The sequence below is a fragment of the Nerophis ophidion genome, unplaced genomic scaffold (assembly GCF_033978795.1).
Source record: "Nerophis ophidion isolate RoL-2023_Sa unplaced genomic scaffold, RoL_Noph_v1.0 HiC_scaffold_295, whole genome shotgun sequence".
In the NCBI taxonomy this organism is placed as follows: Eukaryota; Metazoa; Chordata; class Actinopteri; order Syngnathiformes; family Syngnathidae; genus Nerophis; species Nerophis ophidion.
Window position 1 is genome coordinate 20858 of NW_026907217.1, and position 19713 is coordinate 40570.

Sequence of the window (19713 nt, forward strand, 5' to 3'; positions counted from 1 at the left end):
ATGTTGTCTGTTTATCTGCGATGAGATGGCGACATGTCCAGGGTGTACGCCGCCTTCCGCCTGATTGTAGCTGAGATAGGCACCAGCGCCCCCCGCAACCCCAAAAGGGAATAAGCGGTAAAAAATGAATGGATGGATGGACGCAGATTTGAGACCCGAGTGGAACGGACTTGCGGCTGGACCACAAATTATGACGATTCAATAATCCAGTTAAGTCACCCTCTGTCATGTCCTGGTGATCATGTTTAGTTTGACTATCTTCTGTTTGGTTTTTGGATTTTGTCAGTTCCTGTTTTTTCACTCCCTGCTTTGTTTCAATGACAACTGATTCATTTGGACTCATGCACCTGTTGTCGATCACCACATCACTATTGAAGCCTGCAGTTGCCAGGTAGTCAGCCTGGCGACATCACTCTCTATACACCCTTGTTATCATCATGCTGATGATGCATACTGCTCTTTTCTCATTCCAAGTAAGTTTTCTTTAGTCATGCCATAGTTTGCAGGTTTTGTTTTATGTTCATAGTTCTACCTTTGTGCGTGTTTTTGTTTATACCCTTTGTTTTGGTAGTACTTTTGAGTGTTGAAATTAAAAGATGTCTTTACCTTCACGCCATGTCCAATCCAGTCGCTTCGCACCTCGGGAAAACAATCCACACCATGAATTGATTTACGTGGACCCCGACTTAAAGTTGAAAAACTTATTCAGGTGTTACCTGAATAAGGTATTATTCAGGTGGTCAATTGTACGCAATATGTACTTGTGATGGGCGTGGCCTGTGCGCCTGCGGGGAAGCGTGGTGTGGCAGGGCCGGCCTCGAGGTTGGCGACAGGTGATTGGATGACACAGCTGAAAGTGTTTGTCTAATCACCTGTCGCTCTGTAAAAGGCCGCAGTCGGGAAGCGGCGGGGGAGAGAGACGGAAAGATCGTTGCTGAAAAGCAGAAAGACATTGGCAAAAAGACACAATTGCTGGAAAGCAAAAAGCTTTATTGAAAAATAAAACATTGTCAAACGTAAACGAAGCCTGTCATGTCTATCCCTGGTGGTCCGGAGAACCCGGAAGCAACAGTCATCCACAGTACTGAACTGTGCAATCTACTAATAACATTTTCAATCAATCAATCAAAGTCCTAGTCTTGACACCCTCACCTGGTAGAAAGATCTCTTTGATATTACTGCCCCTACTTTTAATACCACAACTTCATGCTTAACCAACACCTGTAGTGCAACTGTATTTTACTTTTACGACCAAAATCTTTTAACACGTGGTTTGTGTTCACTTTTCTGAGGATTTTCAGCATGCACAAATGTAGACTAATATGCCTACATTAAGATTTCCTTTGCGATAATAATGACATAAATCAATCAGATTATGATTTGTCGTATTTTATAAATGACAAATAAGTATTAAAAGTTTTGTTATTCACACCATATGTAAATCATATATTATATAGTCTATGTACCCCAACCTAAATTGCATGCCCAAAAACCTCTGATTTCAAACACAATCAAAATTAAATAAGAGATGTTAACAGTTGTTAAAGTCGCTCTCTTCTAATGCTATGTGTCTAAGTTTCAAATGTTGGCAAACGTTGATATTTAATTCTTGAGATTTTGGCTTTGTACACAACCACGGTGCTGATCATGCCAATGACTGCCAGAAGACAGCCTGCGATGAAGACCAGGTTCAGATTCAAATTAGGCACTAGAGGAACAAAGAACATTATTTGTAGAGAGCAAGAGAAAAAAACTATTAGTATTCAGGCCAAGCAATGTTATTGGAATTATAAAGTCATATTTCATGTGCGATACCTTTGCTTCCATCACTGTCTGCTGATCTCTTGAGGCGTAATGGACCTTGAGAAACAAAGTGGTTGGCACTCTGGATAACAGCCTCTCGCTTTTTGTGATGGTGCCCCTCGTCCGTCCACGTGGAGTTGACGCACCCCTTGGAGCACCTGGTGTTGGGTGCGCCCGCCTCACATACGAGCACCGAGCAGCTGATGTACACCTAAATAAAATGGGCAGATTGTCATGATTCGTTGAAGATAGTCTATAAAAAGAGTGACGATATAAAAAGCTGACAACACTTTGCAACGCTAGCGCCCTCTAGGCAGCGTTTTTAATATTGCAAGCATTCACTTTCAATACAGCTAGTAGTTGCCAAAATTGTGTGAATGTGCATTTATAAAACTTGTCTCATACAACATTGTAACGCAGGGGTAGGGAACCTATGGCTCTAGAGCCAGATGTGGCTCTTTTGATGACTGCATCAGGCTCTCGGAAAAATCTTAGCTGACATTGCTTAACGCGATGATTATGAATAATTTCGCTGGTAATCACAGTGCTAAAAATAACGTGCAAAATACAAAACATTCTCATGCATTTAAATCCATCCATCCGTTTTGTACCGCACCTGTTCAAGAAGTCGCATTAATGGTAAGAAGAATTTTATGTCACGTTTGGGGGGTGGGGGGTGGGGGGGGGGGGGGGGTTGCAGCTTGTTGCGGAGTCGTTCTCCCAGGAAGGTGGACGGACTACTCTGGACGTGGCACTTAGGTAAAAACATGATTTAATTTTAACTAAAAAAATATACAAACAAAAATCACTCACAGCGGGGGCACAACTTGGGCTAAGGAACAAAGCTAACGCATAAACAGACTAAGAACATAAATCAAACAAAACTTATTTGGCATGAGGCACGAAACTATGGCAAGGCATGAAACAAGTCAGCACAGGGCGACTGACTGGCGAAGACGAGCTTAAATACTGCCTCTGATTAATGCTCGGGAAGCAGGTGAGCGGGCATTTTGTCCACCAGAGACAGGTGGACAAAATGAGCAACCAAGGAAACCAGACAAGGGTGTGGAAAAAAAACAGGAACTTAAAGAGTCCAAAGGACAAACAGCACATGGCCAAACAAAAACATGATCAACAGACATGACATTTGATTTATTATTGGTTAGCTTCAGAATAACAATGTTATTAAAAAGAATAAGAGACTTATTATACTCTAAAAATGTTGGTCTTACTTAAACATGCACACATTTAGTTGTATTCATTGTTAAAAAATATGATATGGCTCTCACGGAAATACATTTTGAAATATTTGGCTTTCATGGCTCTCTCAGCCAAAAAGGTTCCCGACCCCTGTTGTAACGCTTTGTTCCTAAACAACTTCATCCACATCCATACATCCTGGGCTGACTGTTGGGTTTTAGTTTTATCCTGCCTCCCCCTTTTCTGCACCTGTGTTATCAGTGTTTCATCCTCGGCATGGGGCGGCCCTTGTGGCACACCTGCTCTCAATTAACCGTATTTTGATTTATGGACCAATATAAGCGCATAAAGCTTTGGTATCAGCGGCATCGATATTTAGTTTATCAATAAAAATGATAAATGGATTGTACAGCAATTTTTTACTTTCAAGGTACTCAAAGCGCTTTGACACTACTTCCACATTCACCCATTCACACACACATTCACACACTGATGGAGGGAGCTGCCATGCAAGGCGCCAACCAGCACCCATCAGGAGCAAGGGTGAAGTGTCTTGCTCAAGGACACAACGAACATGACAAGGTCGGTACTAGGTGGGGATTGAACCAGGGACCCTCGGGTTGCGCACGGCCACTCTCCCACTGCGCCACGCCGTCCCCACCTAGTAAACCTTAAGAAGCCTTATAATTTCCTTTGTGCCTACTTTTAGCTGTAAATGCACCAAATCATTAAACTTAGACATTTGTGATTCAATAAATAAAGGGTTTGAATTTTCTCTCACCGACATTCTAATTGACCTTTTTTGTAACACGGTTAATGAATTAAGCATACTTTTGTGATTCAAATCAGTCATCTTCAGCTTAGGAACCTTGACATAAATTAATTTAAATGATCAGAAATGGGCCAATACAGATTTTGAAATGCAGTATTTTTAGATTTAGATCTGGAAAAAAAGAGTTTCAATGAAGTTTATTCCGAGAGGATTACAACCAGCAATTGGCACAGAATTAGTAAAATAGCTCTGTAATTGAAGCATCTCCAAATATTTTATTGGGTTGAGGTCTGGGCGTTGCAAAGCCCATTCTAGAAGGTTAATTTTAGCCTACCTTTTTTCTTCCAAAAACAATTTTTATGTTTGTTTGGGATTATTGTCCTGTTGGAACACACAATTGTCTCCCAAGTTTCAGCCATCCCGCTGTTGGTTTGATCTGAAGTTGAAAATTCATGGAAGTTCTCATTGCAACCATCCAGATAGCTTACCTGATAGTACAGTCCAATGAACTTGAAGGCCTCGATGCTGAACCTGAATTCCTGCTCATTAGAGGCATGGATCTGAAGTGTAGGATCCACTTTACATCTATCAGAGCATTAATAGATTTTGTCATTTTATATGCATGTTTTACACTACATGAAATGTATGGTTTATTGGGTTATAAAAGTAAACTAATAAATTAAAAAAATAGACTAAAATCTTCTTATACAGTAGTACCTCAACTTATAACTTTAATTGTTTCTCTGACAGAGCTCTTAACTCAAAACATTTGTGTCTCAAATCAACCTCTCCCTTTGAAATTATTTTAAATCAATTTAATCGGTACTTAGGCTTCCTAAACAGAAATAAAACATGCTTTTGGATAAGAAATATTGTATAAAACAATACTATAACATTTACTACAAACTACAGTAGTTTTTGAAGTATTGTAATAATAATGTACAGTATTTATCTTGGAAAGCTTCTACATCAAACACACCATCAGCGGCTTCTCCATATTTCATGGATAAATGCTCTCCGCTTTGTTGATTTCTAGCTATAAGCTAACGCTACAGAGTAAGCCCAGAGGTTTTGGGCCAATCTTGCGGCATTTACTAAGCCAATTATTGGCGGATATGCTTGTAACTCAAATTTTTGCTTACGACTTAAAGGGGAACATTATCACCAAACCTATGCAAGCGTCAATATATACCTTGATGTTGCAGAAAAAAGACCATGTATTTTTTTAACCGATTTCCGAACCCTAAACGGGTGAATTTTGGCAAATTGAACGCCTATCTGTTTATCGGTCTTTTAGCGATGACGTCAGAACGTGACGTCACCGAGGTAACACACCCGCTATATTCATTTTCACATTACAAACACCGGGTTTCAGCTCTGTTATTTTCCGTTTTTTCGACTATTTTTTGGAACCTTGGAGACATCATGCCTCGTCGGTGTGTTGTCGGAGGGTGTAACAACACTAACAGGGAGGGATTCAAGTTGCACCACTGGCAAGAAATCTGCCGCCAGACCCCCATTGAATGTACCAAAGTGTCTTCACATTTGACCGGCGATGCTAAAACAGACATGGCACAAAGATGTATGGATACCCTGCAGATGCATTTGCAATGATTAAGTCAACGAAATCACAAAGGTGAGTTTTGTTGATGTTGTTGACTCATGTGCTAATCAGACATATTTGGTCACGGCATGACTGCCAGCTAATCGATGCTAACATGCTACGCTAATCGATGCTAACATACTATTTACGCTAGCTGTATGTACATTTGAAACTAGATGCCTACATTTAATGCGAAACAAACACTTACCAATTGACGGATTTAACTTGCTCCAGTGTAACAAGATGTGAAAGTCCTGATCGTCTGGTCTGCACATTTTACCGGCGATGCTAATAAGGCAGCCATGCTATGGGCCACTTCATTAGGTACACCCACGCTATGGCCGAATAGCGTCAATAGCTATTCGCTCAATAGCTTCAATTTCTTCTTCAATTTCGTTTTCGCTATCTGCCTCCATACTCCGACCATCTGTTTCAATACATGCGTAATCTGTTGAATCGCTTAAGCCGCTGAAATCCGAGTCTGAATCCGAGCTAATGTCGCTATATGTCGCTGTGGTAACCGCCATGTTTGTATTGGCAGCCCTGTATGACGTCACAGGGAAATGGATAGTGGTTTCGAAGATAGCGAAAATAAGGCACTTTAAAGCTTTATTTAGGGATATTCCGGGACCGGTAAAATTTTGAAAAAAACTTCAAAAAATACAACAAGGGAACGGATTTTTATTGTTTTTAACCCTTTTGAAATTGTGATAATGTTACCCTTTAAAGTATAAAATCAGCCGAAACACGGCTCTAATCTCAAAACACTTTTTAACTGGGACAATCCTAAATTGAGATACCACTGTAAAGCGTTATTTCCTTGATACTAGTTGAATAGCTGCATAGTACAAACTATTGGAACATTTTAAATATGTTTGTGTGTTGTACGCATGTGTTGCAGTGAGGGGGTGAACACTGGTAACCAGAGTTAGCTACCAACAGGGTGTAAACTCTCTTGCTTACCCATTGTCAAGGATAGTGTAGGTCGGGTGGTAGTTTGGGTTGTCATATGGGGCAGCTCTGCATGATTCCACAAAAAGCTCTGTGTTGTTGATTGCAGTGGCAGCTTCTATTTTCATGTAAATCCTGCTTCCTAGGTCATATTCCAGAGGGTAATCAGTTGGACTAATCATTGTTTGAAACCTCGAGTTTGTGTAAAACTCGAACTGGTATGTGAAAATGCCAAAGCCTTTTTCCCAAACGGTCACATTTTGTCTGTGTGCACTGAAACTCTGCGTCACATTTCCTCGTTTGGGATACTGGCAGTAGAAATCCAGGTGCAACCTGTTTTTCCTTATGATTGTGCTTTGGAGGTTGTCAAATGTGGTAATCTCATTTCTAAAAATAAGATTTTCATCATCCTCCTGCAGAATAAGAGTTAATAGATTCAGTCCTGAAGGCACAAGAGGTATAAAAGCAAACTCTGTTACCTCCAGTTGAGTGCCACAAGAGTTGAGGGGGATGACGGCGACAACATGCGTGCTGTTGGAGTGTCTTTGAAGGTCGCATTCAACATTGGATGAATCACTGAGCTGTAGGTGATCGAAATGTATTCTTTGGAGTGAAGCTTTCCTAATTTCGACCATCATATTGGACTCAGCACAGGTCACCGTAGCTTGAACTGAAACGGACATAGATAATTCTTGTTTTTTAAACCACTTTGCACCTGAGAATTGTGCTGAAAACCAAAATAATAATACATTGAAGCCCATATTGTGAGGACTGTGTGGCATTGTAATGCCGGATTGGTTCTTCCAGGGATGCGTCGAAGCAATGAAGACAACAAAGGTAAGTTATAAATGGAGTTATTAAATAATAAAAAGGCGAGGAACAAAAACACTGGTGTAAAGAGAAAGCAAACAAAAGACGCTAGCGTGAAAGCTAGGATAAAACACTAGGAAACTAAAACTTGGCTCGAGAGCACAAACGAGAAAACAAATCGTCAGTATGAAAACTGGAATAAACAAGTGGCATAGCATGAGAGCTAGCGAGAAAATACATACAGTAGAAAGATGAGAGTCGTCACGGTTGCACGTAGGCAAATTAGGATCCGATAATGAATAATGAAAAGGGGCGAGTTTAAATAAGGGAGGTGATTAGAAGAAAACAGGTGTGCGTAGATAACAAGGGGCAGGTGAACTAATGAGCTACCATGGTGACAGACTAAACAGGAAATAAATACGTCAAACAGGGTGATACAAAAATGGAACAATAAACCATAATATGGGAAGATCGGAGTATGGATCTTAACACATCCATCCATCCATCCACTTCCTACCGCTTATTCCCTTTTGGGGTCGCAGGGGGCGCTGGCGCCTATCTCAGCTACAATCGGGCGGAAGGCGGGGTACACCCTGGACAAGTCGCCAACTCGTCGCAGGGCCAACACATATTGCTTTAAAATATGGCTGTCCGATACCATCAGGCAAAAAAAAATGAGATATTGGATCATACTGGTATTGTCTTCTTTTTGTTAGAATTTATTTAAAGTAGAGTGTTACTTTACCATTGTCAGGACGTGGACTTTGGGGTGTATGTTTTCCCGAGATTTAAGTAAAGTTGGTTTGGAGGTAAATACATGATTTTATTTTAACTCTAACAAAAAGGTACACAACTAAAGGTGCGCACAAAGGCGGAGAACAAACTTGAATAATGACACAAAAACTAGCACTTGGGCAAAAAACTATGAACATGAAACAAATAAACACTTACTGTGATAAAAATACACAAAACTCACGTGACAAGAAACGAGCAGCAAGAAAACTATGGCAATGGCATGGGTGTCCAGGAGGTAATGTCGCCAGGCCGACTGCCTGGCAACTGCAAGCTTAAATAATACCGACCTGATTAGTGACAGGTGCGCGAGTGCAAAACGTCAGACAGGCGAAACTAATGAGTAGTCATGGAAACTAAACAAACAAGAGTGCACAACCAGGAACTAAAAAGAGTCCAAAAAACAAACAGCACATGGCCAAACAAAAAAATAATCAACAGACATGACAACCATAGCCCATTGTTTCAGAACAGTGTCTGGAGAAAGTCTGATTAACACGGTTTTAGACCATCTCCTACATGATTGGACAAAGGGCACTCATGTGACTACAGGGCGCCATTACTGCTACCAAGCTTAAACTGTTGCTCTGTTTCCATCCATCCATGCATTTCTACCGCTTGTTTCAACATGCAAAAATACCTCGTTGTGCTGCATTGGGGATGTTCCACCCGCCGAAAGTGGGGAAAAAATTTACATTGCTTTCCCTGCTGCCTGAAAAGGAGTCTTATTGGAACCGAAGGTTCGCCGTCAACAGTGGTTTGAGAGCCACCAAATACAGTATCACGTGCAAGGTAAACACAACGTCAATGTTTTGTTCATGACAGAACAAACAGAAGCTAATACAAAAAATGCCAGATTAAATTAATGCATTTAATAGAGGGTTTGACAAAAACAGCCGATCTTTGAATCTCAGTAAAACTAAAATAATGCTATTCTGAAACAGCAGAAGAGACAGTAAAAAACAAATACAAATAGACAGAGTATCATTAACAGATTATAAGAAACAACATTTTGAACTGTAAATCTCAAATAAAAATATACAACATAAAGTGGTGAAAAATATGTCAACAATGATTAAGGCAAAATATGTTCTGGACCAAAAATTACTCCATATTTTTTAGTGCTCGCCAGTGTTACCATATCTGAAAGATTATGTGTGCAAAAACATGGGAAAAAGTCATATTTTTCCGTGATTGTTGGTCCAAAGCTAATAAGGGTAGTAATAAGTTACTTTTTTGGGTTGTTCTGTGTATTTTTTTGCATTTATTGCGCTGTCGGGTGCATGTTAAAAAGACTGCTGGTCACTGGCACTACATAAATGTAGTAACTGACTGCGTCAAACACTGTCGCACAATTTTACTTTGACAAAATAAAAGCATGTTTTATTTAAGTTAATGAGCTGGAGTATGTTTAAAAATATACTGAACAAAAATATAAATGCAACACTTTAGATTTTGCTCCCAACTCATAGATCAACATTTTTTACTATGTGCACAAAATATCTATTTCTCTCTAATATTGTTCACAAATCTGTCAAAACCTGTGTCAGTCAGCATTTCTTCTTTGCCAAGATATTCCATCCCCCCTCACAGGTGTGGCATATCAAGATGCTGACTAAATAGCATGATTATTACACAGGTATGCCAGAGGCTTCCCAAAATAAAAGGCCACTTTGAAATGTGCAGCTTTATCACACAATGCTAAAGTTGGCATGCTGACTGCAGGAATGTTCTGGTGTTTTAGAGAATTTGGCAGTACTTCCAACCGGCCTCACAACGGCAGACCAAGTGTAAACATACGAGCCCAGGACCTCCACATCCAGCATGTACACCTCCCATAACCAGCCACTCGGACAACTGCTGCAACAATTGGTTTGCATGACCAAAGAATTTCTGCACAAATTGTGAGAAACCATCTCAGGGAAGCTCATCTGCATGCTCGTCGGCCTCATTGGGGTCTCAACCTGACTGCAGTTTATCATCATTACCGACTTGAGTGGGCAAATGCTCACATTCAATGGCGTCTGGCTCATTGGAGAGGTGTTTCTTTTCATAGATGAATCCCAGTTTTCACTGTTTAGGGCAGATGGCAGACGTGTGCGAGAGCGGTTTGCTGATGTCAATGTTGTGAATCAAGTGGCCCATGGTCGGGTTGGGGTTATGGTATTTTATTGATGGCATTTTGAATACACAGAGATGCCGTGACCATATCCTGAGGCTAATTTTAGTGGCATTTACCCGAGACATCACCTCATGTTTGCAGCATTACAATGCAAACATCTGTACACAATTCCTGGAAACTGAAAACCTCCCAGTTCTTGCATACTCAGCATACTCACCTAACATGTCACCCACAGAGCATGTTTGGGATGACATTGTGTTACAGTTCTTGCCAATATCCAGCAACTTTTCACAGCCATTCAAGACAGACAACAGCCTGATCCACTCTATGCGAAGGAGATGTGTTGCACTGCATGAGGCAAATGGTGGTCACACCAGATACTGACTGTTTTTCTGAGCCCACCAGAACTGCACATTTCAGATTGGCCTTTTACACACCTATGCAATAATCATGCTGTTTAATCAGCATCTTGATATGCCACACCTGTGAGGTGTGATGGATTATAGTTGCAAAGAAAAAGTGCTCACTCACACAGATTTAGACAGATTTGTGAACAATATTTGAGAGTAACAGGTATTTTTTATATACATTAAAAGTTTTAGGTCTTTGAGCTCAACTCATGAAAAATGGGCGCAAAAACTAAAAAAGTGTTGCGTTTATATTTTAGTCATTACATATTTAGACTTATTTTGGTTGATTTCGTAATGAAAACTAACGTCATAACGACTGCAGTAGCATGCTGAAGGGCATAGCCGCACATGTCATTGATAGCAAAGATGGCGCCTATTGTTTAGTTGGCCATAATCTATACACGAGTCTGCCATTGTTGGGCCGTGAGCGCCCCCTACAGGTCCACCAAAAATTGTGTTTCTCAACTGTTGTCTGTATTGGGCCGCAGTTGAAAAACTTTTCCGCCAATTGGGGCAGTAATGGCAATAACAAACAGACAGAAGACCTCTGGAACTAAAGTCAGAGAGGTTTTTTAAGGGCAAAAATTATGACTAAAGTGGTGAAGCTGTATTTTCATTTGCAGATACATTTTATTGACAGTTTATGTAGTAAAAATACTCAATTTAGTTAAAAAATATTTTTAAATACTACTTACCGTATTTTTCCGACTATAAGTCACAGTTTTTTTTTCATAGTTTGGCCGGGGGTGCGACATATACTCCGGAGCGACTCATGTATGAAATTATTAACACATTACCGTAAAATATTAAATAATATTATTTATCTCGGGCTTCACGGTGGAAGAGGGGTTAGTGCGTCTGCCTCACAATACGAAGGTCCTGCAGTCCTGGGTTCAATCCCAGGCTCGGGATCTTTCTGTGTGGAGTTTGCATGTTTTCCCCGTGAATATGTGGGTTTCCTCCGGGTACTCCAGCTTCCTCTCACTTCCAAAGACCTTGACCTTGACAGGTGCTGTATTGGTACCGGGGCGCAGAAGAAATTTGTATTGATTTTTATTTTAAAAAAAAATAAAATAAATAAAAATAAAATAAAACATTATATATATATATTTTATTAAATGTGAATTATATTTTATATAGCGCTTTTTCTCTAGTGACTCAAAGCGCTTTACATAGTGAAACCCAATATCTAATTTTTACATTTAAACCAGTGTGGGTGGCACTGGGAGCAGGTGGGTAAAGTGTCTTGCCCAAGGACACAACGGCAGTGACTAGGATGGCTGAAGCGGGTATCGAACCTGCAACCCTCAAGTTGCTGGCACAGCCACTCTACCAACCGAGCTATACTGCCCCAAATCAACATAAAAAACACAACATACACTTACAATTAGTGCACCAACCACAAAAACCTCCCCTTTTCATGACAAAAACGTCCCTTTTTCATGACAAAGAAAACAAAAAACAAAAAAAGGACCCCCCCCCAGGAATGGGCGAAACTGCCCTAGAAACTGTAGGTGTGCCAAGCTTGTGGCATTGTATTCAAAAACACTTGAGGCTGTAATTGCTGCCAAATGTACATTAACAGAGTAATGAGCAAAGGCTGTGAATACTTATGGAGATGTGATTTTAAAAGTTTTATATTTTGAATAAATTTGTGAATAAAAATAAAAACTTTTCATGTTGTCATTATGGGGTATTTTCTGCACACTTTTGAGGACAAAACATAATTCTATTGCATTTTGGAATAAGGCTGTAGCATGACAAAAAGGGGAAAAAGTGAAGCGCTGTGAATACTTTACGGCTGGACTGCATATGTTCATTTTTGACACCGCATGTCACCAGACTTTGGTTTAAGGTAGGAGCTGTTGATATTGGCTTTGATAAATGTAAGGATGTAAACAGTCCAGGACAGTATCGGCATATTGATAAGAAAGTCAACATTGAGCCTCTTTAATTAAAAATTTCAACATATTCTTTCACAAGTTATCAAATCAAGGCTAGTGTATGTATACGTCTAGCCAATATATATTGTGACTAAATGTATGATTACAATGTTCTGATGATTCCTTGTACCATATTTTTCGGATTATAAGTCGCTCCGGAGTATACGCCGCACCGGCCGAAAATGCATAATAAAGAAGGAAAAAAACATATATATGTCGCACTGGACTATAACTCGCATTTTTGGGGGAAATTTATTTGATAAAACCCAACACCAAGAATAGACTGAAAGGCAATTTAAAATAAATAAAGAATAGTGAACAACAGGCTGAATAAGTGTACGTTATATGACGCATAAATAACCAACTGAGAAGGTGCCTGGTATGTTAACATAACATATTATGGTAAGAGTCATTCAAATAACTATAACATATAGAACATGCTATACGTTTACCAAACAATCTGTCACTCCTAATCGATAAATCCCATGAAATCTTCTTCCTCGATGTCGCTTCTAAACAACTCTGCCAACTCCAAAGGTATGCGTCGCTTCTTCTTGTCGTTTTCTGCTGCATATTTCACTACGTCCAGCTTGTAATCTGCATTACATGATTTCCTTTTCGCTGCCATTTTTGCTCAGTCCTTCTCAGTTTTTATAAGTTACCGCCAACGATGAAATTATTTATTTTAATAGCTACGGCAGTAGCATATAGCACAGGGGTCACCAACGCGGTGCCCGCGGGCACCAGGTAGCCCGTAAGGACCAGATGAGTAGCCCACTGGCCCGTTCTAAAAAATAGCTCAAATAGCAGCACTTACCAGTGAGCTGCCTCTATTTTTTAAATTGTTTTTATTTACTAGCAAGCTGGTCTCGCTTTGCTCGACATTTTTTATTCTAAGAGAGACAAAACTCAAATAGAATTTGAAAATTCAAGAAAATATTTTAAAGACTTGATCTTCACTTGTTTAAAAAAATTCATAATTTTTTTTTACTTTGCTTCTTATAACTTTCAGAAAGACAATTGTAGAGAAAAAATACAACCTTAAAAATGATTTGAGGATTTTTAAACGCATATATACCTTTTTACCTTTTGAATTCCTTCCTCTTCTTTCCTGACAATTTAAATCAATGTTCAAGTGTTTTTTTGTTTTGTTTTTATTATAAAGAATGAAAAATACATTTTGATTTAATTCTTCATTTTAGCTTCTGTTTTTTTGACAAAGAATATTTGTGAAATATTTCTTCAAACTTTTTATGATCAAAATAAAAAAAAAATATTCTGGCAAATCTAGAAAATCTGTAGAATCAAAATTCAATCTTATTTCAAAGTGGATTTTAATCTATTAAAAACATGTCATCAAAATTTAAAAAAAATCTTAATCAGGAAAGATTACTAACAATGTTCCATAAATTATTTTTAAAAATTTTTTCAAAAAGATTCGAATGAGCTAGTTTTTCTCTTTTTTCCAGTTGAATTTTGAATTTTAAAGAGTCGAAATTGAAGATAAACTGTTTCATAATTTAATTTTCATTTTTTTCCCGTTTTCTCCTCTTTGAAACCGTTTTTTTCATCATTTATTCTCTACAAAAAAACCTTCCGTAAAAGGAAAAAAAAATGTAGGACGGAATGACGGACAGAAATACCCATTTTTTAAATTATATCCATCCATCCATTTTCTACCGCTTATTCCCTTTTTGGGGTCGCGGGGGGCGCTGGCGCCTATCTCAGCTACATATACATATATACACACATATATATATATATATATATATATATATATATATATATATATATATATATATATATCCATCCATCCATCCATTTTCTACCGCTTATTCCCTTTCGGGGTCGCGGGGGGCGCTGGCGCCTATCTCAGCTACAACCGGGCGGAAGGCGGGGTACACCCTGGACAAGTCGCCACCTCGTCGCAGGGCCAACACAGATAGACAGACAACATTCACACTCACATTCACACACTAGGGCCAATTTAGTGTTGCCAATCAACCTATCCCCAGGTGCATGTCTTTGGAAGTGGGAGGAAGCCGGAGTACCCGGAGGGAACCCACGCATTCACGGGGAGAACATGCAAACTCCACACAGAAAGATCCCGAGCCTGGATTTGAACCCAGGACTGCAGGACCTTCGTATTGTGAGGCAGACGCACTAACCCCTCTTCCACCGTGAAGCCCTATATATATATATATATATATATATATATATATATATATATATATATATATATATATATATATATATATATATATATATATATATATATATATATATATATATATATATATATACATATATATATATATATATATATATATATATATATATACATATATATATATTAAAGGTAAATTCAGCAAATTGGCTATTTCTGGCAATTTATTTAAGTGTGTATCAAACTGGTAGCCCTTCGCATTAATCAGTACCCAAGAAGTAGCTCTTGGTTTCAAAAAGGTTGGTGACCCTTGATATAGCATATAGCAGTTAGTATCCAATGACCCACAATGCACTTCTGCCATGACCCCCCACCGCAGAATTCTTATTAGTTGACGTGTGTGTGATGATTGCTGGCATTTTCTTCATCTCTTCAGCGAATGAGCTAAATAATATTATTTGATATTTTACGGTATTGTGTTAATAATTTCACACATAAGTCGCTCCGGAGTATATGTCGCACCCCCGGCCAAACTATGAAAAAAACTGCGACTTATAGTCCGAAAAATACGGTATATACATTTGTATTATATGTGTATCGAATTTATAAATATTTTTGCAGACCCTTTTTGTTATATATTTTTTTTCCTCGATGCTGAGCAGCCCTACAGTACATCGCAAAATAAACCCAATACAGAATTCAGAATTTGGTAATCTCCAGTGACTCACCTGTCTCGTTCCGAACGTCGAGAAGAACACACCTCATTTCAGACTGATAAACGCTTGATCTGCAAAGAATAGGTCAACCCATTTAAATGATACAAAAATATTGTTGACACCCAAGATTCTGAAGTACATTTTCAAGTCTTTTTAAATTGCATTAAAGACACCAACTGAATACAACATATTTTTGATACAATTGAATAAATAGTTACTCACTGTAAAGAGGTGCTACTGGGGTGGTAATAAGAATGATATGAGGATGCGGTTTGAGCAGACCTGTGAAATATAAATGATAACATTGTTAAGCTTCTACACATGCACATCAACGCTGAAATGTGTTAATTCAAAACTCACTGGCTGATTGATTCAACAGCAAAACAGAGTGGGTAATGTCCACCCATGTCACCGGGCCCGGGTGTCCACCTTATGACAAACTCATCGTGTGTGGTTCTGTACTTATTGGTGTTCACTGGCCCACTCGTAATGATGTCATGTATTCTGCGTCAAAACAAAACAAATCATCCTTAAATTTGATTCATTCAGAAATAGAATACGGCAATGATGTGGCGACTTGTGCAGGGTGATGCAACTGAGATAGGCTCCAGCACCCCCTGCACCCCCTGCGACCCCAAAAGGGACAAGCGGTAGAAAATGGATTGATGGACAAAAATAGAATACACGTTTCTTAATTACCGTATTTTTGGGGCTATAAATCACAGTTTTTTTTTCATAGTTTGGCCAGGGGTGCGACTAATACTCAGGAGCGACTTATGTGTGAAATTATTAAAGGGGAACATTATCACAATTTCAAAAGGGTTAAAAACAATAAAAATCAGTTCACAGTGGCTTGTTGTATTTTTTGAAGTTTTTTTCAAAATTTTACCGGTCCCGGAATATCCCTAAATAAAGCTTTAAAGTTCTTGATTTTCCCTATTTGCGATGCGACTATCCATTTCCCTGTGACGTCATACAGGGCTGCCAATACAAACAACATGGGGGTTACCACAGCAAGATATAGCGACATTAGCTCGGATTCAGATTCGGATTTCAGCGGTTTAAGCGATTCAACAGATTACGCATGTATTGAAACAGATGGTCGGCGTATGGAGGCAAATAGCGAAATTGAAGAAGAAATTGAACCTATTCGGCCATAGCGTGGGTGTACCTAATGAAGTGGCCCATAGCATGGCTGCCTTATTAGCATCGCCGGTAAAATGTGCAGACCAAATGATCAGGACTTTCGCATCTTGTGACACTGGAGCAACTTAAATCCGTCGATTGGTAAGTGTTTGTTTCGCATTAAATGTGGGTATCTAGTTTCAAATGTACATACAGCTAGCGTAAATAGCATGTTAGCATCGATTAGCTGGCAGTCATGCCGTGACCAAATATGTCTGATTAGCACATAAGTCAACAACATCAACAAAACTCACCTTTGTGATTTCGTTGACTTAATCGTTGCAAATGCATCTGCAGGTTATCCATACATCTCTGTGCCATGTCTGTCTTAGCATCGCCGGTCAAATGTGAAGACACTTTGGTACATTTAATGGGGGTCTGGCGGCAGATTTCTTGCCAGTAGTGCAACTTGAATCCCTCCCTGTTAGTGTTGTTACACCCTCCGACAACACAGGCATGATGTCTTCAAGGTTCCAAAAAATAGTCGAAAAAACGAAAAATAACAGAGCTGAGATCCGGTGTTTGTAATGTGAAAATGAATATGGCGGGTGTGTTACCTCGGTGATGTCACGTTCTGACGTCATCACTAAAAGACCGATAAACAGAAAGGCGTTTAATTTGCCAAAATTCACCCATTTAGAGTTCGGAAATCGGTTAAAAAAATACATGGTCTTTTTTCTGCAACATCAAGGTATATATTGACGCTCGCATAGGTTTGGTGATAATGTTCCCCTTTAACACATTACTGTAATATATCAAATAATATTATTTTGCTCATTCACGTAAGAGACAAGACGTATAAGATTTCATGGGATTTAGCGATTAGGAGTGACAGATTGTTTGGTAAACGTATAGCATGTTCTATATGTTATAGTTATTTGAATGACTCTTACCATAATAAGTTACGTTAACATACCAGGCACCTTCTCTGTTATTCACTATTATTTATTTATTTTAAATTGCCTTCTCTATTCTTGGTGTTGGATTTTATCAAACAAATTTCCCCCCAAAATGCAATTTATACTCCAATGTGACTTATGTATGTTTTTTATGCATTTTCGCCAGGTGCGACTTATACTCCGGAGCGACTTATACTCAGAAAAATACAGTAATACGGCGGATTCTCGTCCGTCTGTCGTCAGTGCAGCGCGAGCACTGACTCGGCACCCATGTGCGGAACTGTCAGTTTGCACGTACATCCCACGTGTGCCAACTACACCGCTAAATAGTGCTTACAAAGCGGTCATGATTGTTGATTAATCCCATTGCCCGTGTTGTATATCATATTTGCATCTTCTCTTCCCAATGTTATGGGTAATTGATGACCAGCATTATTCTGCATATTAATGAAGACAGACGCAAAATGGATTGCACACCCTATTCTGCTCACTTAACAGACGCAATCCACTTTGCACATGTTTAGTAGATCAGCTCTGCGTGTGCTATCAGGTTTGCACTTGTTTTCCTACACTCAAACCTTTAGTTAATCAGACCCTTACTGTATATCCGTACAGCGCAGATTGAAAATCTGCATCTCTTGGCTGTGCGGTAAACATATCAGCCACCACGTTATTGTACTGCCATTATACACACATTGGAGCAGCGTTTCTCAAAGTATGGGGAATAGAGACACAACAGGAACGGGAGGAAATTTCACTTAAAACATTTTTTTTTAAATTATATTCTTAGATTTTTTTTTTACAACCCCATTTTCTGTACAAACTGTAAATCACTTTGTGATTCTGTCAGTGAAATCCGCTGTATAAATTAATGTAAATTACTTATTTTTCCTGTAAGCTTTAAATTTCTAGGTAGGAGCGAAAGTTTGACAGACGCAACAGTAACTAATGGGGGCGGGGCTAAGCGGAACAAACTTTCGCGCAGATGGGTAGCAGGCTAATGTGTGGACCACAATTACACAAAAAGGATAAATTGGCTTCATATAGAGTTGCATACAGAATTGCTCAATGCAAAAAACCACACACAATAGCTGAGCAGCTCATTCTCCCCGCTGCAATAGACATGGTGTCAGTCATGCTTGACGAGACAAGCACAGCAAAATTAAAAGCTGTCCCACTGTCAAACGACACAGTTGTGAGACGTATATGCAACATTGCAAGTGATCTTGAGGAACAACTCGTGGACAAATTAACAGAAAGTCGTTTTGCTTTACAAGTGAACGAAGCTACTGACAGCAATAAAGACTGCCTGTTCATCGCATACGTGATACGTCCGCTTTGTGAATGGCGAGTCACTGTGCGAGGATTTGCTGTTTTGCAAATACATAAAAAATAGAGCCAGTGCTGATGAGCTGTTCAAGATAATGGACGGTTTCCTCAAAGAACATGACCTTAAGTGGCAAAACTGCGTGGGCTTTTGCTCTGATGGCGCACAGACCATGGCAGAGTCAAGAAACGGGCTGCAGGCTCTAATAAAGAGGGTTGCGCCAAATGCGCATTGGACACACTGTCATTTTACCGGGAAGCACTCGCGTCAAGGCAGCTCAGCCCCGAACTCAATGAGGTTTTAACAGATGTTGCGAGCGCGGTAAATTTGATCAAAACACGAAAAAGTGGCACTTTTCATTTATTTGTTATTGAACTTGATGCAAGTTATTTGATTTATTATTGAACTTGATGCAAGTTATTTGATTTATTATTAAACTTGATGCAAGTTATAACACTTTTATTTGATTTATTATTGAACTTGATGGGAGTTATAACACTTTTTTTGATTTATTATTGAACTTGATGCACGTTATAACACTTTTATTTGATTTATTATTGAACTTGATACAAGTTATAACCCTTTTTTTGATTTACTATTGAATTTTGATGGAAGTTATAACACTTGTTTTATTTACTATTGAACTTGATGCAAGTTATACCCCAGCTGCACAGTTATTTTATTTATTATTGAACTTGATGTTATTTTATGTTATTGAGTTTGAATGTATACAACTTGATGTTAAATTTGAAAATGTTAAGCTTGGCATTAGCGTTCTGTTGGGGCGATGGGGGCAGGTGGGGCTTGAAAACTCCCCCTTGTCCAAAGTGGGGGATGACAAAAAAAGTTTGAGAACCACTGCATTGGAGTAAAAACGGTGTATTCCTAAAGTAATTGTAAAAAAATCAGTTCTGCATATGTCCTTAAGCAATGACTGCTGGCAGACGAGAATATGTTTAACAAAGAGAATATTTCAGTCCATTGCAGTGTCTGTTTATGATACCGTAGCTTTG

At 39.0% G+C, this 19713-nt stretch overlaps 1 protein-coding gene across 2 annotated transcripts in view; it reads right to left on the reverse strand.

Annotated features, from left to right (window-relative positions):
* Positions 1 to 973: 973 nt before the first annotated feature.
* LOC133547958 (uncharacterized) overlaps positions 974 to 19713 on the reverse strand; it is a 28572-nt gene continuing 9832 nt past the window's right edge. Inside the window, exons 8-15 of one of the 2 annotated variants that reach the window (XM_061893424.1) lie at positions 15650 to 15793; positions 15512 to 15571; positions 15302 to 15360; positions 6809 to 6999; positions 6342 to 6742; positions 4264 to 4360; positions 1816 to 2014; positions 974 to 1708 (exon numbers count right to left, since the gene is read on the reverse strand). In XM_061893424.1, the coding sequence (XP_061749408.1) occupies positions 1572 to 1708; positions 1816 to 2014; positions 4264 to 4360; positions 6342 to 6742; positions 6809 to 6999; positions 15302 to 15360; positions 15512 to 15571; positions 15650 to 15793 (1288 nt within the window). In that variant the 3' untranslated portion in view covers positions 974 to 1571. The remainder of the gene's footprint in view (positions 1709 to 1815; positions 2015 to 4263; positions 4361 to 6341; positions 6743 to 6808; positions 7000 to 15301; positions 15361 to 15511; positions 15572 to 15649; positions 15794 to 19713) is intronic. The other variant, XM_061893425.1, reaches the window with a different exon arrangement.